Raw genomic sequence first — 18,340 nt, 5'->3', positions numbered from 1 at the left:
ATTCCCTGGCTATTTCAAAGTACATGTAGTCTTATGAAGAGGCACTTGTACACAAGGCCCCGGATATCAAGGGAGAATCGACATGTAAATTGTTGGTGACTTGGTTTCATTGAAATCGGGGTTTTGGGAAATATGAAGGCCGTTACAATCTGCACCTGTCGTCTACTGTATTCCGTCTGCAATCTATGCGCCCTCTACTTCAAAAACTCCTTGATGTCGTCCCTGACAACAGCCAACAGCATGCCATCATAACTCTTCTCACTCACCATCTGCATCACAGTTGAGTCCACTCTCTCGTCACCGTCCAGCTTCTCCACCAGCAAACGGCTGCCCTGAATAAGGCTATCGCTTTGAGCAGCCTCATCATCGGCCAAAAGGCCCCTCCTCACGACATTGTCAACCACAACCAAGGCGCCGCCTCTGCTCATCTTGACGGAAAGATCAAAGTAGTTCCAATTGTTCTCCTTGTCCGCGTCGATGAAGCACATGTCCCACGCCTCCCGGTCACCACGGCGTACCTCTTCGACAAGTCGCGGCAGCACATCAAGCCCAGAACCAATCACAATCTCGACACGGTTGCCCACGGCTGCGGCATCGACGTTCTGCCGGGACACGGCCGCGTGATGCGGGTCTAGCTCAACAGTTGTGATGCGGACATAAGGGTTTGCGTGTGCCAGCCAAATGGTGCTGTAGCCACCCAGTGTACCGACTTCGAGGATGTGGCGTGCGCGCAGCAGTCGTGCTTGTAGCATGAGGAATTTCCCTTGGATAGCGGAGACGGCAATGCTTGGGAGCGACGCGGCGGCCGAAGCTGAAAGCGCGTTCGAGAGGGCGTCATTGAGCGTCGATGGCTGCTTGTGGAGGTGGGATGTTGTGTATGCGTCGACGGCGGCCCATTGAGGGTTAGGCTGATAGACGGGAGGAGACATGGTGATATTTGGTGGAAGAATTGAGCCAGGTCTCAGAATTGCAGAGTTGGTTTGGACGCAGAAAGAAGTCTGCTGGATCAGTACTTGGTCTTATACATGTGTTTGGTAGGCAACGATGGCCTCATTCGTCATAGCAAGGCAGGCAGCACGAGAGGCATTTGCCGACCGAAGTCGGAACTGCGGCTTATCCCACTTCTAGCGACGACCTCGGTGATTGTAAAACGGATTTCTCACTCTGGAGCGATAAGACCGAATAGACCGACGAGGCCGAGGACACGGCGAAGGGTGAAGCTTTTGGGCTGATGAGGAGGATTCAGTCGCGATGCAGCATACGATGCAATGGGCGTGCTGCTGTGGGCGGAGGTATGGGCGGGCCCGGATTCAGATTGGCTCGTGGGCTTTGAGTGCTCAGCGAGATGATTGATGACGGCAGAAGGAAGCGACGGGAAGCTGGTTGCGACAGGTGTCAGCGTAGAAGAGAGTGTCTTGTCTTGGAATAAACAAGAGAGCACCTGGGGAGAGGCAGCTGTCGGAAAAACGATTGTTGCGGGCTTTGGGCGGTGTCTTGGCATGATTTCCGCCCTCCAAGGCCTTACTGAGGCCGACCAGCGCCTACCAGGTACCTCCACACGTCGTCAAGCCGCCCACACTCCAGTCTTGTCCCTTCTCCTCCACCTGCAACGAGATACCCCCGCCATCCTGCGCCAGAGTACCTTGATCACTCTTCTCCGACCGACGCCCTGATCTCGTCTCCCTGACCTACCTCGCGCCCCCACGTGCCCCTCTCGCCTCTCCGTCCCTCGACCTGAACGTCATTTCTTCCCAATCCGGGGCCTGGATACTTGCAGCCCCGCGCCACTCCATCTCAAAGACCTTCGCATCCCCCAGAGATACACATTAGATCCGCAGCCATGGACACCAACATGGAGGACGTGGGCAAGCTGCCCGAGCCGAGTCAGTTGTCCTCGATCAAGACCGAGCCCTTGGTCGTCCCGACGCTAGACGGCTGGATTGAGAACTTGATGGCCTGCAAGCAGCTGAAGGAGGAAGATGTACAGAGGCTCTGCGAAAAGGTAGGCACCTTGAGCCGCTGTTGTTGACGGAGCTTGTGGGCAAGAGCTGACGAGCGGCGATCCAGGCCCGGGAGGTGCTTCAAGACGAGTCCAACGTGCAGCCTGTGGTATGTGCTCAATTTGCTTCATTCGGCCACGGCCGCCGCTCACTGGTCTTTAGAAATGTCCCGTCACGGTTTGTGGTGACATTCACGGCCAGTTCCATGACTTGATGGAGCTCTTCAAGATTGGCGGACCAAACCCTGACACCAACTACCTCTTCATGGGTAAGCCGTCATCTGTCCTCTGCATCCGGTCGCACACTGACCTGCGCAGGTGACTATGTCGACCGTGGCTACTTTTCCGTCGAGACTGTGACCCTCCTTGTTGCCCTGAAGATTCGCTACCCTCAACGCATTACCATCCTGCGCGGCAACCACGAATCGCGCCAGATCACCCAAGTCTACGGCTTCTACGACGAGTGCCTGCGCAAATACGGCAACGCCAACGTCTGGAAGTACTTCACCGACCTTTTCGACTACCTTCCCCTTACCGCCCTCATCGACGGCCAGATCTTCTGTCTCCACGGCGGTCTCTCCCCCAGCATTGACACTCTTGACAACATTCGCGCTTTGGACAGGATACAGGAGGTGCCCCACGAGGGTCCCATGTGCGATCTGCTCTGGTCGGACCCCGACGACAGGTGCGGATGGGGAATTTCCCCCAGAGGTGCTGGTTACACTTTTGGCCAAGACATTTCCGAGGCGTTCAACCACAACAACGGCTTGAACCTGGTCGCGCGCGCACATCAGCTGGTCATGGAGGGTTACAACTGGTCTCAGGACCGCAACGTGGTGACCATCTTCTCTGGTACGAAGGATCCACTTTACCTTTAGGCGACGAACATTTGCTAACTCGTGCGAACAGCGCCCAACTACTGTTACAGGTGTGGTAACCAGGCCGCCATAATGGAGATTGACGAGCATCTGAAGTACACTTTGTAAGTACCAGCGGCGGACGAAATGCGCAACTTGAGCTGACAACTCCGAAGCCTTCAGTTCGACCCATGCCCGAGGGCCGGCGAGCCCATGGTCTCTCGCAGGACACCGGACTACTTCCTTTAAGCGCCTTGTACCCGAAAGAATATGGGGGTGCGAAAAAGATCTAAAAGGGAGGGCCAGGCGGGCCAGGCGGGCGTTCAGGAGCAGCGCATCCATGTCTGTCACGACTATATTCACACTCTTCCTTTTTTGCTCAGAGAGACCTGGGATCAGTGGAAGAAGAGACATTTGAAGAGCGTTTCTTCTGCTGCGTTTTTGGGGACCCGACCGCCTCTTCTTGCTGCGTGTTTTTGTTGTTTTTAATTTTTGGCATGGCAACCCCTGGACTACTACAAACGACGACACACCATCATCATCCCCGGACAATGGCAAATGGTAAATGCACGACAGCACGACCTAGGAGCATGAGTACGCATATCGCGCGGGTGGTGTGATTGCCAAACGACCAAAACCAACCCGACAACCCCCCTACTACTACTCTTACCCTTTTTTTGAAAACCTTTTCTTTCTTCACCCCTTTCCAACAACCAAACAACAATGACCAATGGCAGCAGCGAGAGCGAGCGGGTAGCGTGGACGTGTGTGTGTAGCTAGCGACCAGCGTACGATACGATAGAGCGGTTAATGCGAGATGCCTTTTTGCGCCGATCATTGCCTTTGCTGAGTGGCTGCTGTGGGGGTGGTTTGGTTCGTCCGTTCGTCCCTTTTCGAGTCGATTTGCGAGAATCGGCAAAAGAAAGCAACGTGGACTCGAGTCGAAAAGCACGCGGTCGCCCACGTGGGCGCAATGATGCCGTCGTCGATCTGCCTTCCTTCTCCATCGCTCGCGTTTCGCCGCACACTTGTGGCTTTTACTCCTAGTCGAGACCATGTGCTGGGTGGTGTGGCGTAGAAATATGGCTCCAAATATGGCTCCTACCTACCTACGAGACGAATGTCCGCACGCTCTCTCTTGAATGGGTACGGACGTCTTCCCAAAAGCAGTCTTGTCGAGATTCTGTCACGTCTGGTCTGATGTACCCAGGAACGCGGACATGCTTCGTTATGTAGCATCCATCCATCCTCCTTTTACTTTTGGCCTCTAGCCATGTACAGTAGCAGTAGTATGCGATACGATTTGTCCTAGCGGCGGCCATCGTGTCCACGTAAAAGAAAAAAAAAAAAAAAAGCACGCAATGCTCATGTGGTCGGTCTACTTGCACCTATGTACCTGGCGCTTGCTCGATTGCGCGAGAGAGGGCTGAGGCAAAGACGCGAGTTTTGCTCTAAAAATTTTTCAAATCTTCATTAACCATGTGACCCTGCGAGGACGGATCAGTGCGGGCTTCCAAGTCGATTTTCCCTCGTTCGCCATTCTTTTGCGTGCTGCCGCGTCTCCTGTGCGCGGTGCCAGACAACAGTTCGGTGGCCAAGACAGTGTTCTCGCGGCGTAGAAGGGGAGGCAAGCCGGCTGGGAAGCTCTTGGAAAACCCCTTGAGGCATCGAAAGGATGAGGTCGTGGACGAAGATGGGGCGAGGAGGAATGGTAAAAAGAGGCGAAAGCAAGACAGGCTCACAACCCCAGTGGCATGGCGAGATGAGAAGCGAAGGCTGTGTGAGATGATGGTGGGAGAAAGGGGCCCCAGAGTTCTCTCTGTGGAAAGCATCCAACGGTGGCATCAATGACGAAGAATCTGTCAATCATGTCATCTACCAAAAGTAGCACCTGCTATGTCCATGCCGCGAGCGCCTCGCCGCCCGGCTATTTTATTGTTGCTGTATTTGCTCCATATCGATTACTGATGTCGGCTTTTGGAGGATAAGGTAGGTAAGTAACAATAGGTGGTTTGGATACATGGATATGTGCACCTTCCAGTCCAATAATCGTCCATTGGCGGACGGATGGAATCCTCGAACCATGCCCATATCCCATTTATCCTCCTATCTTTTTTTTCGTGCTTCTGTACATGTGTGTGCATCCATCCATAAATCCATCTTCCCTCCGTCCGTCCTTCCTTCCTCAACCGTCCAGTCCGTCGAGCCGTCGGTCCGTCGGTCCGCCAGCTGGACCTTCCTTTTCGGCCGCTCATCCTTCCAGTCCTGCCACCCATATCGAAGAGGAAGGAGCAGGAGAGCCAGACCCTTCATTCCTTCCTTGTTTGCTCGACAGAAAGAAAAAGCAGAAGCGACATTTCCAGCCCAATCAATCAATCAATCAATCAAATCAAATCAATCAGCAGACCCGACTATTCGATGTCATCCGTAGGTGCTCCTCCATACCGTACCTAAAACATGCACGCGCCCTGCAAATGTGATTGATGAATGCCAACCGAATGAACAAGGAACCTGGGACAAAAGGTTTAGGGGTACTAATGCCTCGATGCACATTTTGCTTGCCTGCTCGCAAAGCTTTCCAGAGACAAGAAAAAACAACAGTTGTAAAAAGAATAACACACGAGATGGAGACAGGGGATCATCGAACAGAGAAGCAGTAAAAAGACAAGGCACCATGATTGACTCCAAAAGTTTGAGAAAAAAAAAGGGACCTTTGAAATTGGAAAAGGGAAAAAGCACAGACAAAAACAAGGCTGGCTGGCTGGTATCTCAATCTTATTCGTATCATGATGGTTCCTCGTCAGCAACGTGTTGGAGGATGAGCAAGATCCGGGCGCGTAGGTGGTTTGGTTGAAAGAGTCTCTCGTCAAGTATTCCAACCGGGCCGCCATCGTCCGATTCAATCCATCCTCCCGTTACGCTGCTCGTCTCTTTGTCCAAGGAAAAAAGACTTTCAAGAAAAATGTCCCGCGAGAGGACCAAATGCATGCATGCAACTGACTGACTGGCTGCCGTGATGAATGTCGCATCGATCGTAAAGCATCTCTAAAACTTTGCCATACGTCCGTGAATGTGTGCCGCATTTGCCGCAATGCTGCTGCTGGCGGCTGCGTGCCTGCGGTCTCTGCTCTTGTAAAACTTTTTTAGATTTTTTCGTGTGTGTGTCGGGCCTCTAATGCTGTGTGAGTTTTGATCCTCTCTTTTCCCTTTTTTGTGCAATCAATCAAGTCGTTTTTCCTGCCCTTGTAACGACCATGGTAAATGCCACACCCTTTCGCCAATGCTTTGATCTCCTCAAAATTTTTTGTCTCGCCTTCTGGCTTTTCTTTCTCCATTCCACATGCTCCAAGGGTCCATCACGGCGCTTGTTCTTTATCGCCTCAATGCGCCTTCAAGCTGCCGCCTGTCGAAACTTGCTTCCTCTCACCTACAGCCTTGGCTGGAGATCACCCACGGCGCGAAGGGACCTGCGCGGTGCGAGCACCGTCCTAACTTCCATGACTACCGGCTTCTGGTCAAGTGCTGAATCTGTGTCGATCCAAGGTCTTTGTGCAGGCACGCACAAAATGTCCACAAGCATCTAAGCTTCACTTGCTCCAACAATGCGGCATATTCAATCCAGATAACTGCCGACAGTATGATTCCAGCATTTGCCAGGCATTTGATCGTGGGATGGAAGTCATAGTGGGATGACTAATGACTTCCAACCCAAAAAGACTTAGCCGCCTTTTCGCTCGGCCTCGTTCGCGGGAGGAGGTTCTCCACCAGACTTGCTGGCATTCGACTTGGCACGCTTGCGTCCTCCCTTCTTGCCGCCACCGCTCTTTTGCCAGCCCGAGGCATTTCCTCCCGAGTTACCTTTGTGGGCGCCTTTGCCGTTCACTGCGGGGCTGTCCTTCTTGGACTGATGCGCGTGCTTGGACAGCTGTGGAACCGGAGGACTATAGCGGGGATGTGGGGGAACGGTTTCCGCATTCGCGGCGATGTATTCGCCGCCAGCTCCTACACCGTTCGTGGCTGTCGAAGTCACTGTCCGGCTGGTTGCTGGTGAAGGCGTCCGCGTTTCTTGGACTGGCGAAAGCATTGGAAGAGCCGATGAGTGGACGACGTGGGGAGCAAGCGTGAATGGATCCATCGGCGTGACACCGTTTGTATGCTTGACACGCCAAGGGGGGATTGGCTGACCTTTGGGTGACACGCTTCCAGGGGAGTGGTACTCGCCGTCTCCATTCGTTGCTGGCGCCGTTGACACTGCAGGACCTGCAGATGTGTAGCCCCCCATCACGCCGTGAGAGCTGTTGCCAGACAGATCACCATTCGGCGCGTCTTTCTCGCGAGAGAGATGGCGTTTCATAACTTCGTTTGCGTAGAGTTGAAACTGTTGTTCTTGAATCGGCATCTCCATTGGGAACGGCTCATCTGGACGCTGAGCAACTCCATTCGACGAGATTGAATCTCTGTCGGTGAATGCACTTGAATCCATGCTATCAGCAGGATTCCTGTTTTCCTTCGATGCACGGTAGGAGCCGTTGACAATTACAGGCCCGGAATCAGCAGGAGGCGGCTGCGCTGTTGCGGACCTGTCGACTTGAGGTAGCGGGCCGGATGTCGCTGTTGTACCGCGAAGACCCGTCGACGTGCTTCTGGCGTGATTTCTCTCGCGAGGGGGAGAAGGTGAGCGGGACACTTGCAAAGAATTTGATGGCCGCTGGGCCTCGGAATCCTGGGACATCCTTTTTCGACGCTGAGCCAATTCCTGGAATGTCGGGATCTGAGAGACCGAATAGTCATGAAGCGGGTGTGAGCGGAATTGGGGGGATTCGCTCATGAAGTAGCCAAGATATTCCTTTGGAGAGCCGTTCTGCGCAGGTTCACGAACGACACCTAGGCCCTGAGCCTGGGCTGGAACGTCCACAGGTTGGGGCCGAGGATGCTGATGATCTTGAGAGGACCGCGCGAGCGGATACGCCATGATGTGAGGAGGGTATCCTGGAATCGGAGGGTAGTTAGGTATTAAGAAACCACCATTTTGGTCCGGTCTCGCCGGCTGCGAATGAGATCGAACAGCACTGTTCGCAGAGCTCTCCTCGACAGATGCGCGATGTACCCCGCGCCGCACATTCGGAACGCTCAGCGGAAGCGAAGGCGAGGACGGATTTGTCCTGACACCCTCCTGAGAGTTCATCTGAGCCATTTGCTGCGAATGGTCGTAGGGAGGATATGCGTAAATGTATCCAGGAGGCATGATGGGCGCTGTTGCGGGTGGATCGTTCGGGTCCCGCGTCGTTGCGTGCATCGTTGCGTACTGGGGTCGTGGTGGAGATCCGTGGCTTGAACCATTCCTGGCTTGAGCCTGCGCTTGCGCCATGACATGCGCGTGTGCCGCTCGAGCTTGGGCTTGCGCAAAGAGCTGCGCCTTCAAGGTGTGCTGCTGCATTTCCAGCATTTGGTACTGCTTGTAGAGCTGCTCGTGTAAAGACGCCCCCGTGGTTGCAGCAAAATAATCCGGCGCAGCTCCAGTCAGCGGAGGGCTGAGAAAAGGTAGACCGTTGGTGTAGGATGGTGCTCCTGACGCTCTTCGGTCTCCCTGGCCATTTCTTTGGCTGTAATGATGCCTTCCACCACGTCCACCGCCCCCGTTGCGTCCCGGTCGCCGAGACGGGGACGTGCTGTGGGTCAAGGTAGGTTTGGGCGCTGGTGGAGGCTTCTGAAATATTGTCCTCTCCTCTTTCGGATACACGTATTGCTCGCATGCCTTGTCAAGCTGGCCACCGTCTGCAAGGTAATCAAACGCCTGGCGAATTTCCAAATGGATGCCGCGAAATGCGTAGTCGTCAGCCGAGTTTCCAAGGTTCCTGGAGGTGTTGAACGGCTCCTCGACACATAATCGGTAGCGACCCTCTTTTGATCCACCATTGAGCTCCCAGCCTTTTTCTTTTCTTGTCAACACCCTCCCTTGCCGGACGGAGATGACATCCTCCTCGTACTCAAACTCGTGTCCATACAGGCGAAAAAAGTGAAACAAAAGCTGACCCAAGGATTCCTTGTTGGCATTCCCGAAGCCGCGGACTTGCTCCAGATCATCAAAGAATCCAGACTCCTCGCCAGTCTCTGTCGGGTGTTTCTCGAAAGGCATCATGTGGAGCGAGGGTAGGATCGGAGGATCTCTTGTTTGAAGGAAATTCAACACGGTACAAATCCAGGTGTATGAGCTGAGGGTTCCACCCAGGGCTGCGCAAAGGTAAGCACGAGGTAACGGAGCGCGTTTTGTAAGACATACCAGCATCGTTCAATATTCGCCGCTTGGTCCAATGCTTGATGATCATTGTGAGCGGGCGGACGCGCTCGTCGATCTGGACGTAGGTCTTGATCATACGGGTGTTCTCCAGCGCAAGAGTATTGTTGACATTCATGTCACAGGCCAGCTCGAGCTCTGGATCCCACACCTTTACGATCGGAACCTTTGCAGATGCAACGCAAACCACCTTGCTCATACCGTCTGAGCCATGATTAGCAGGTCTGATTGCGTCATAGGACCATTCCCAACCTACGTTTTGCAAGCGCCTCTGCCAGCATATGTACACTCTCCAGTTTCCGCATGGGAGTTTGAATGCATATGTCAACTGTGCACAATGGTCAGCCGATGTTTCAGTCACTGCCTGGAATACGTACCGTCAGACTCAGTGGTACACAGCAGGTTGCCAGAGGAGCCGAAGACGTGGACCTTGAACTCATTCCCTGGCCACTCGCTGTGAAGAATACGGCTGAGCTTTTCTACAAGCCTACGCCGCCTATCCTGGCTTTCGCCAGACGGCAATAATCGGTCGTACAATTCCCTCATGTCGCCACTGAGCTTCTCATCCTCTTCAGGATTGAGGCAGGCCTTGGGTGGCACCGCAGCCTTCTCAAGCATGTCGGAGTTTTCGTACGGTATGCGGCGCCGCCCAAAGGCGATTCCAGTCTCGTACTTGCACTTGTATGGTTGTTTTCGCAACGATGGAAGGGGCCCGTTGGCCTCGCTCGAGACGGATCGGGGCGAGTGGTTTCCCAAGACACCATTTGGCGAAGGACTTCTCGAGCGAAACGTGAGGTCGCGCGCATGTTGGTGTGGGGTCGATGGGACGGAGTTTGAATGGTGCGAGGTCATTGGCGGGCGAGGGGGAAGGGTCGACTTGACCCCCTCGACACCCCTACTCGACATGTTTGTTGCGGTGTCGGACGTCACCTGCGATTTATCGCTCGTATCACGCTCCGCGGCAACGTTATTCCCATCGAGTTGTTGTGGCGGCTTGGTGGATTTTGCGAAGGCTTTGTTGGTATTGTGCGTTGGCCCCGAAGCCGAAGGGCCGGGTTGCTGTTCTTGAGACACGGTGATGGCGGGAGGAGGGAGCGGACGAAGAGGATTGGAGAAGACGTCGCTGGAGTGGACAGGCCGGTTCGCGTTGCGGTAGTCCAATAAATGTGACTGCGCAGGCGGCGAGACGAGCAGCGGATGCGGTGCCGAAGTGAGTTGATGCAGCGGCAGGGAATGACCTGAGTTTACCCGGCGCGTGAAGAGATGGTCTCGAGTATCCAAGATACGGTAGAGATGGCCTGGGTCTGCTTCAGTATTCTTGTATTCGCCCATAAACGGAAGTCGGTCGCCCGTATGCGAGGTGGAGGAGCGGTGGGGAGGGCGAGGGCAGGTCGACGACAGCGGAGGAATTGCGTACCGGCGGTCGCGAGGCGGAGAACAGTCGGGCCACAGCAGCGGACGGAGAATTGTCAGAGGCGCGCGATGGTGGTCGGAGCGAATGAAGGGGTGTGGAAGACGGGTGGAGGGTCGACGAGACGCTCTGGAGCCGCTTGCCCCTGCTGAATGGGCGGAGGAGCGTACAGAGGACGGTGGCAGCACACGGCGGCTGAAACGAGCGCGGGCAGAGTGCGCACAACTCGTTCGGGTGAAATGGTAGGTGGAAGAGGTGGAGGGAGAAGAGGAAGACAGCAGCGGACAAGTCGAGGCTCTGGAGTGGCGAGCAGGGCTTCGGGGGGTGGAAGAGGGGGAGGAGGATATGCGGGCAGAGGTGGTGAGGGATGGATGGGTTTGATAGTCGTAATGCACACGAGTTGCGCAGCGCTCGCTAAGTCGTTGCGGGCAGTCAGTGCAGACCAAAGCCGGAATTACGGGAGCAACAAGTTACACGTAGAAAAGGCGCAGAGAGCCTGACGGTGCAGGACTGAAAAAACCAAGGGTGCGCTGAGGGTCTGTCAGGGCAGCGTCATGTATCTAACTTGGTACCCAGTGAAGTGCAGTGCATCGTCGGTGACTCTGGTGACGCTGGGCCCCGCCCGCCTTTGCCCACATGTACACTACACTAGACGGCAAAAGCCTTGAAAGGAAGCAATCAATGGCGTCGGTGCCACAAAGCAGCTGAAGCCTCAGGTCGACGACGAGAAAGCAACCACACCTCTGACGAGTTTCACTCCCCTCCCTCTCCTCTCCGCACGTGAAGCTATTCTGGGACCCAGGACACGAGCCAAGCACCAAGGAAAAGGTACGGAGGCGGCAGCGACCGCCAACGGCTACTTCCCAGTCCTCAAGCTCACCCCAGACATTATTTCTCCAACCTCCTCTCCTCTTCATCGCCATGGTTGCCTCTGCTCCGCTCCGCAGGCTGAGTGAGTCGTCCTCTTACTCCAGTCTCCACGTGCTAATCGCTTCTTGTCCCATCTAGGAAATACAGCCTTGTTGTATGTGTTGGCTCTCTCTCTCTCCCCCGCCGCCGCTGACTCTGGGGCCGCCATGTCAGCATCTGCGACTTGCAGGAGAAATTCCGCCCTGCCATCCATGAATATCCCAGGATCATCGCGACGGCGCAAAAGATGCTGAGAGCTAGTAAACCGTCCCTGTTCACTCGTTTCTCCTGGTGGAACGTGGCCCATGGATCAACCCGTCCACTTTCCGGCCCTCTCACCATTCCCCAGTAGTGACGATGAGACTGCAGGCCAGATTCTTGACATCCCCGTCTTTGCCACCACGCAGAATCGTGCTCGCCTTGGTGAGACTTGCTCGGAGCTTCGTCTCGACGTCGCTGGCGGCTTTGCAACAAAGATCCATGCTGATAAGACCATGTTCTCCATGTGGTAGGGCTGAGCCTTTGCTTTGACCTGGTCATGGCTGACCCATTAGTACTCCGGAAATCATGTCCTTCTTTGCCCAGTCTGCCTCCAAACCAGCAGTAATCATCACTGGCATTGAAGCGCACATTTGTGTCACGCAGACTACGCTCGACCTGTTGCGCCATGGCCACAAGGTCTACGTGCTTGCTGATGGAGTCTCTAGCTGCAATAAGGAAGAAGTCCCTGTTGCTTTGGCCAGACTGAGGGCCGAGGGGGCTACGGTCACGACGAGCGAGAGCTTCCTCTACGAATGCATGGGCGACGCCGGCATCGCCGAGTATGAACAGACGATGGTTGAGATTGGCTCCGCACTGACGCTCGAGCAGGTTCAAAGAAATCGCCAAGTTGGTCAAAGAGACAAAGGAGAGCACCTCGCAGACGCTCGAGGCGCTGTGCAAGATCTGAGGCGACAATCTCAGAGTGAAGCCATGGCCTGACGTGTTTGGACAGTTGGCAGACGACGTGCTAGCTGGTGTATTTAGACTACGTACCCTTGAAATAGTAATGCTTCGTCGTTGGTTTGTTCCTGGCTGTTTCTGGGGACCCCACTGGGGCGATGGGACAGGGAACCGAGGGGCCAACGGACAGCGGGAGATCGAGCCGCAAAGCTTGTCACGTCGGATGGCGTGCAGCTCATGCGCCGTCTCCGCGAGTCTGTCTGCTTTCTCTCACAACACTCCACCAGTCTCACCCACACTCGTCGCCGTGTCTTGACCGTCCTTTTTATTCCCCAGACACGCGCAGCGTCTCGCACTATGGCCTGGCCGGCTCGGATCTTGGCTCCATCCGGCGCGGGAATTCGTCCGGCTTGCTTACACATTAGGGTCGAGAGCTAGGAGACACAAAGCGGCCGGCCGTGCTGCCTCCCGCCTACAAGGCAGCCGCGTTCGAAACGTGGAGAATAGAGCCGAACATCTTCCCCGAACTACTACGGATACATATATACGGTCCAATTGCCCAAGACTAAACCATTGAAAAAACATCTGCCCATCTAAACACTCTTCTCTACTACCAAAATCACCCGCAGACAATCACAATGGCGCCGCTCTTGACAGTTGACATTCCCCAGGAGTACGGGTAAGCATTGTCCAACCTGGGCTCCTCAGCCACCATCAGTCGGCGACGTCTAACTGACGGGGTGCGCCAACAGCTACGTCCTGCTCACGGCCACGGGCTCCCTCTTCCTGAGCACCTGGCACGCCTTCCGCGTGTCGCCCTTCCGCAAGGCGGCCGGCGTCAACTACCCTACGCAGTACGCCACGGACGAGCAGATTGCCGCGACGGCCGACGCCAACAAGAAGAAGGCGCTGTACCTCTTCAACTGCGCCCAGCGCGCCCACTACAACTTCATGGAGAACCACACCCCGTTCCTCGTCTCACTGTTCGTGGCCGGCCTCAAGTTCCCCGTTGCGGCAAGCGTCATGGGCGCGCTGTGGGGCGTCGGCCGCGTTCTGTACGCCACGGGATACACTCGCAAGGACAAGGAGAGCGGCAAGGGCAGGCTGATGGGTGCGTGGGCGAGTCTCCTGCAGATTGGGCTCATGGGCATGGCTGCCAAGGTTGGCTATGACTTTGTGACGGCTTAAGAGACATGTGCATGGCAGGTGACGAAGACTATGGCACGAGCAGATCGAAGCGCATTGAATGACGAAAAAAGCATTATTATGAAATGAAGAAGCATGGCCGCATACCTATACACACAGCAGTCAATCGTCATCATTATTGGCATCATCTACTTCGCCGACGACGCTTTTTCCTGCAAGAACCTAACAACACATACATGATCAGCTCACTGCAGAACAGACACAAAAGACACGAGACCCAGACAGGACGCGGGGGCCGGAAAGCCACCCAGCGCCTCCCATTATCCGCCAAGGCAGGTGGTTTGTACTCACGCCACAATGTCGACTCTGTCCCTCTCGCTCTCGACCCCCTTGAACGGCTTCTTGGACCCCGGCACGTAGCCCCGACAGTCTGCCAAGTAGGCAACCTGTGAGGTGGCGCAGCAATCAGCAATCAGCAATCGGCAGGAGCACGCTCTTTTTCGTTGCTTTTGGGGATGCCGGGCGGACGGACGGACTGGGCGGAGGCAGACAGTCTGGATGGACAAAGAAAAGAGGAAAGAAAGAAATACTGAAATGCGACCTAAGAGGGAGCTCTCCGTGCGCCACGAGGAGCCCTTATCCTTCTCTTTCTTCTCTTTTCTCCAGTCCCCTCTCATGCCATCTTGCTCCCATGACAGGAGAGAGAAAAATTGATTTCTGAAGGTGAAAAAAGAAAAGAAAAAAAAAGGCCACAGCTGCGAGACCGCAAAACACACACAACGACGACAACGGCAACCTACCAACGTATCCGTCCCCCAAACCACGCCCCTTCCCCCCTCCTCACCCGTCCTCTTCATGGCCTCGCTTGGCCTACTGCCTGGTATGCGCCCCGCGCGCGTGCCGTAGACCCCGTCGAGCGTCGGGCCAAACTTGTGCGGCTGCCCCGCCTCGACGTTGTGGCAGTGCGCGCACACCGAGGCGAAGAGCGCGGCGCCGCGGCGCGCGTCGCCGGGCGTGAGGGGTCGAGATGGAGCGGATGAGGCAGTTGAAGGGGGAGCTGGGGGCGTGAGGGGAGAGAGGGTCGGCGTTTGCTCGATGGGTGATTCCATGGGCGCGTGAATTGAGGCGTAGTAGGGTGGGTGGATGGTCGACTTGGCCTATTCGCGACAAGTCCGTCGTGGTCGCGTGGGTGGCAGGATGAGGATTATCACGCGCGGGAAGGTCGTGGACGTCGAGTTTGGAATACAAGACGCAAGGAATGGGGGAGAGGTCCTACTCCGTCGCCTTATACTTTGCGGGGAGCGGAGGTGCCTGCGGGGGCAGACTGACCATCACACCACGTCAGGTTACGAGTCGGGCGAGGTGGTAGGGAATGGAGAGAGTGCAATAGAATTCATGGCAAGGGCGGTGGTGTGTGTGAGTTGCAGAATATAAGATATTTTCCTTGGTGTGGAGGGGCATGGATGACGTCTGGGAAGAGCTGCTTTGTCGTCCTGATTCGACGGCACATCATTGGAGCAAGCATTCGGGGCACGACTTGGCCTGCATCATGGTGGGAAGATGAAAGATCGGTCATCCTCGCAGCACGCAAAGATTCCAGAGCGCAAAGCAGGTTGCTTGATAATCTTGTCTTGCCATTGGTGGTCTTCTTAAATATTTAACGCCCGGAATATGCAGTCGCAACCGATATGCAAGTAACAGTAAACCAAACCCCAAACTCCGTGCTAGACTCATCGCTTTCCTGTACCCATAGCATCGCTCCAATAATTTTGAATCCCGCCGTGTAAAGATGGAAACCCGCCGCTTAATAGTCCTTTCTAAACCGTATAGACGTTAATCAAACAAGGGCCGTGTCGCGCAATTAAGAACTCTTTGCGAAAGGGGTCCACCTCCTCTTCAACTCATTCCAGAAGAGGGAGCGCGAGTCGCGGGCGCAGGCCACGGCATCGCGGTTCTCCTCAGCGCGACGCGCCAGATACATGATGCACTCCTGCATCGTACCCCAGGTGACGTACTTGTAGACGCCGCAGTCACCCTTGACAAAGCCAGCCTCCGGGTCAGCCTCCGTCAGAGACAGCGATAGCTCGTCCGCCATTCCCATGAGCTGACTGAAGACGACCTCGGCCACCGGTTGTCCTGCGCTCGCCTGGTGCTGGCGCAGCGCCCGAATCTTGCGGATCGAGGTCGCGTTGTGGGAGCCAATGACGGTGCTGACCTTGATTGCTGGTCGCGGGTTGGCCGTGTGGTAGGTTGCGAGCTTCTCGGCAGCCGCGTCGAAGGCAGCGTCGGTGTCGGCCTTGGTGTCGTGGATGGCATCGCGAGGGTCGGATCCGAGGTATGCTCCGCGGACGATCTTGGCTCCAAAGTTGAAGTTGCGGGATTCAGCCGTGGCAAGATGTTGGGACATGACTCTAGGAGAGGCCTTGAGGTACCTGTTTTGACGTTAAACAAACGATACGGCCCCAATTGGAGGGGTTGGCTTACATTTGGTAAGTATTGAAGATGACAACATTGTCCCCCTTGTTGTACTTCTCCATCATGTCCATGGTCCACCGGTCAATGGCTGCCTGCTGGCATTGGTGCTCAGCATCCACGAGAATCTTGACTCCCTTTTGACGAGCAGCCTCGCAGACCTTTTCGAGAGCATCGGCAAAGATGTCGTCGGGCTTGACGTGGTTGTGCTCCAGCATCTCGACAACCCTGGTGCCGGCACCGGAGAACTTGATGGCAACATAGTCGCCGGCCGGTGCATAGGCAATACCCTTGACAGTTCCGTCAAGCCATTGGCCCACCTGTTGCTCGTGCAGTGCTTGTGCCTGAGCTGCCTTTTCAGCGCCAGAGGTCACTGAGAGACCGGGCATCTCGACCTCCTTGGCATAGTTGAGGATGACACCCTTGTAGCCCAACTTCCGCAGCCCCTCGACGGTGCGTGCAATCTCCGACTTGGTAGCACCGGCGCAGTAGTGAACGTAGAAGAAGTAGTGGAGCGCGTGACGCAGCACAGGAGTCTTGGTGATGAAGTTGGAGTAGCGCTTCAGGAAGAAGAGGAAGAAGGAGAGAACCGGGGGAATGGCGGAAATGTTTTGAATGAGGAGATTCCGGAGGAGTGCAGGAGTTGGTAGCTTTGCGAGGATGTTGTTCTGCTGGAACGAAGGGCTCGCGGGAGGAGTGGTGGCAGTCATGGATTGATAACCAGCGACTGGCACAGCGGCCGACTTGAGCGGGTGCGTCGCAGTCTGCACCGGAGTCTTGTTTGAGAATCCTGCATGTTGGATCTTGCTACCGCATACTGCTCGAGAGGAAGCCAAAAGAAGCCGGTGTTGGATGAGCGGTGCCTTTGTTGATAGAGCACGGGTGTTGCGGATGGCGAGCATGACGTCGATAAGCGAGGTGGTGGTTATATACCAGATGCGGACAACGAGATATCAACCAGGATTGCCGCAGAGGTCCGGGAAACAGAGCTGTCGTTGCACAACAACAGGCATGATGAGAGGAAGGCTGATGGGATTTATAGAAGGTACTCAAGGTTTGATCTTTCTTTGGCTCTGGTGGCAGTCGACGGACGGCGACCCGAGACTCTGGCTGCTCGGCTACTCGCGGCGGCCCTGAGATTAAGCTCATCCGACAACGGAGTACTTCCACGTGCGGGGAATCACTCCCCAACACCAGGCGCACCCCACCATCTTCTGTCTCTACCAATGCCCAGTTTGGAGTTGTCAAAGATATTCTCGTTGTGTGAAGAATGTCCTCCTGGTCGCGGATTTGGTGTGGTTTTCATCCGGCCATGAATGGCTTCATGCAAGTTCGGTTGCACGATACGCTAACCCCTTTTGTCGTACCACCTGCCGCCGGCCTGCTGCCCTCCTTCCTTGCGAAGACGGTGTTCAGCTCGGCTCAAACGCCTAGCGACAGATCCAGAAGGCACAAAGCCGAAGTCAGGCTGACCTGTGGCGGTGCGCTTTCCAACAGCCACACCTCATGATATCAATCGTCTGTTGCACCGAAGTCTAAATCCTGATCAGCTCTGGACAAGTTGACACATCGTTTCCAATTCTTTGTTCTCTCAGACAGTCGTTTCCTCAACCTGCCAAGTCTGACTATCGAGTTGCCTCGACAGCCACCAATCCTCCTGAGAACGCCACAAGCCGTTTCAACCCCTGGTTTTTCGATTCCGGGAATTTGCCGCCTTGAGAAATTAGGCCAGACAGTCTGCTTTCTTCAATGTGCACTTTGAAGGAGTTTAGCGCCGTCTACAGCTACTACTAAGGTTTCTGATTCGCATTGTAGTTTATATTTTGTAAAGACCCATGTTCTTCTACGGTTCTATAGTGTAGTGGCTAGCACATGAGATTCTGACCTCATCGGAATATTCTCATAACCCCGGTTCGATCCCGGGTAGGACCTTTTGACATTATCTTTTGCCCACAATCCTTTCAGAGGCTTTTTTGGGAGTCAGGAAGGTGGTTTTAAGTTGGGATCTTTTTTGTGAAGCGTGTAGCTCCACAGTGCTGGAGTAAGAAGCCAGAACCATGTCCACACATGTCGATTGATTGCCCAAAGGCAAATATAGCAATGTTTCATACGGCTATGGTCTCCCACTAAGGGGATCAGGTCATGGACAGGCTTGGATATTTAGGGAGGGAGAAGTGATGAGGAGCATCGCGGACTTGTGAACGAGTTTGCAGACTGAAGAACTTGGGGCCCCCAAATGGTTTCGGCCTCTAATTTCTTTCATATCCCGACCACAGCTGGCTCTCGTACTGCGAAAGAATATCAGATTT

At 55.0% G+C, this 18,340-nt stretch overlaps 8 protein-coding genes and 1 non-coding gene across 9 annotated transcripts; 5 read left to right on the top strand and 4 right to left on the bottom strand.

Moving 5' to 3' along the window:
- Positions 1–194: 194 nt before the first annotated feature.
- Positions 195–929, bottom strand: BKA78DRAFT_251333 (O-methyltransferase-like protein family 3; the record flags this gene model as incomplete). The annotated part of the gene is made up of 1 exon (XM_066884643.1): positions 195–929. The coding sequence occupies one exon, from the start codon at positions 927–929 to the stop codon at positions 195–197; it is 735 nt and encodes a 244-aa protein (XP_066744395.1).
- Positions 930–1,408: 479 nt separating this feature from the next.
- BKA78DRAFT_314460 (putative Serine/threonine-protein phosphatase PP2A catalytic subunit) lies at positions 1,409–3,055 on the top strand. The gene is made up of 5 exons (XM_066888469.1): positions 1,409–2,002; positions 2,068–2,109; positions 2,163–2,268; positions 2,318–2,851; positions 2,909–3,055. The coding sequence occupies exons 1-5, from the start codon at positions 1,841–1,843 to the stop codon at positions 2,983–2,985; spliced, it is 921 nt and encodes a 306-aa protein (XP_066744394.1). The 5' UTR covers positions 1,409–1,840; the 3' UTR covers positions 2,986–3,055.
- Positions 3,056–5,928: 2,873 nt separating this feature from the next.
- BKA78DRAFT_136320 (uncharacterized protein) lies at positions 5,929–6,507 on the top strand. Its single transcript, XM_066882684.1, has one exon. It carries the CDS (start codon positions 6,111–6,113, stop codon positions 6,438–6,440), a length of 330 nt encoding a protein of 109 aa, XP_066744393.1. The 5' UTR covers positions 5,929–6,110; the 3' UTR covers positions 6,441–6,507.
- Positions 6,508–8,479: 1,972 nt separating this feature from the next.
- BKA78DRAFT_250943 (uncharacterized protein) lies at positions 8,480–10,057 on the bottom strand (the record flags this gene model as incomplete). Its single annotated transcript, XM_066884616.1, has 4 exons — positions 8,480–9,087; positions 9,137–9,355; positions 9,408–9,479; positions 9,529–10,057. Coding segments are annotated over 4 exons (1,428 nt in total), but the record flags the coding sequence as incomplete, so codon positions are not given.
- Positions 10,058–11,483: 1,426 nt separating this feature from the next.
- BKA78DRAFT_331505 (Isochorismatase-like protein) lies at positions 11,484–12,420 on the top strand (the record flags this gene model as incomplete). Its single annotated transcript, XM_066889882.1, has 5 exons — positions 11,484–11,521; positions 11,646–11,731; positions 11,841–11,979; positions 12,026–12,292; positions 12,342–12,420. The coding sequence occupies 5 exons, from the start codon at positions 11,484–11,486 to the stop codon at positions 12,418–12,420; spliced, it is 609 nt and encodes a 202-aa protein (XP_066744391.1).
- A 631-nt stretch (positions 12,421–13,051) lies between these two features.
- On the top strand, positions 13,052–13,601 carry BKA78DRAFT_352845 (uncharacterized protein; the record flags this gene model as incomplete). The annotated part of the gene is made up of 2 exons (XM_066891432.1): positions 13,052–13,092; positions 13,166–13,601. 2 exons carry the CDS (start codon positions 13,052–13,054, stop codon positions 13,599–13,601), a joined length of 477 nt encoding a protein of 158 aa, XP_066744390.1.
- Positions 13,602–13,674: 73 nt separating this feature from the next.
- Positions 13,675–14,845, bottom strand: BKA78DRAFT_136259 (cytochrome c-like domain-containing protein). Its single transcript, XM_066882683.1, has 3 exons — positions 14,360–14,845; positions 13,911–14,005; positions 13,675–13,781 (listed from the first exon to the last, which is right to left on the bottom strand). The coding sequence occupies exons 1-3, from the start codon at positions 14,666–14,668 to the stop codon at positions 13,748–13,750; spliced, it is 438 nt and encodes a 145-aa protein (XP_066744389.1). The 5' UTR covers positions 14,669–14,845; the 3' UTR covers positions 13,675–13,747.
- A 328-nt stretch (positions 14,846–15,173) lies between these two features.
- BKA78DRAFT_314429 (FAD-linked oxidoreductase-like protein) lies at positions 15,174–17,131 on the bottom strand. Its single transcript, XM_066888468.1, has 2 exons — positions 16,044–17,131; positions 15,174–15,991 (listed from the first exon to the last, which is right to left on the bottom strand). Exons 1-2 carry the CDS (start codon positions 16,931–16,933, stop codon positions 15,421–15,423), a joined length of 1,461 nt encoding a protein of 486 aa, XP_066744388.1. The 5' UTR covers positions 16,934–17,131; the 3' UTR covers positions 15,174–15,420.
- Positions 17,132–17,878: 747 nt separating this feature from the next.
- Positions 17,879–17,963, top strand: BKA78DRAFT_t106. The gene has a single exon. It is a non-coding gene; the product is annotated as a tRNA-Gln (tRNA).
- The last annotated feature ends 377 nt before the right edge of the window (positions 17,964–18,340 follow it).

This window comes from Phyllosticta capitalensis (genome assembly GCF_038381095.1).
Source record: "Phyllosticta capitalensis strain CBS 128856 chromosome Unknown BKA78scaffold_5, whole genome shotgun sequence".
NCBI lineage: Eukaryota > Fungi > Ascomycota > Dothideomycetes > Botryosphaeriales > Phyllostictaceae > Phyllosticta > Phyllosticta capitalensis.
This window is presented reverse-complemented; position numbering and strand designations above follow the sequence as displayed.

Coding starts and splice junctions, on each gene's coding strand:
- BKA78DRAFT_314460 (XM_066888469.1), top strand. CDS start 1,841: ATGGACACCAACATGGAGGACGTGGGCAAGCTGCCCGAGCCGAGTCAG. Junction 2,003..2,067: donor TACAGAGGCTCTGCGAAAAG/GTAGGCACCTTG, acceptor GCGGCGATCCAG/GCCCGGGAGGTGCTTCAAGA. Junction 2,110..2,162: donor AGTCCAACGTGCAGCCTGTG/GTATGTGCTCAA, acceptor ACTGGTCTTTAG/AAATGTCCCGTCACGGTTTG.
- BKA78DRAFT_136320 (XM_066882684.1), top strand. CDS start 6,111: ATGGTAAATGCCACACCCTTTCGCCAATGCTTTGATCTCCTCAAAATT.
- BKA78DRAFT_136259 (XM_066882683.1), bottom strand. CDS start 14,668: ATGGAATCACCCATCGAGCAAACGCCGACCCTCTCTCCCCTCACGCCC. Junction 14,006..14,359: donor TTTGGGGGACGGATACGTTG/GTAGGTTGCCGT, acceptor GCCACCTCACAG/GTTGCCTACTTGGCAGACTG. Junction 13,782..13,910: donor GACAGAGTCGACATTGTGGC/GTGAGTACAAAC, acceptor ATGTGTTGTTAG/GTTCTTGCAGGAAAAAGCGT.
- BKA78DRAFT_314429 (XM_066888468.1), bottom strand. CDS start 16,933: ATGCTCGCCATCCGCAACACCCGTGCTCTATCAACAAAGGCACCGCTC. Junction 15,992..16,043: donor ATCTTCAATACTTACCAAAT/GTAAGCCAACCC, acceptor ACGTCAAAACAG/GTACCTCAAGGCCTCTCCTA.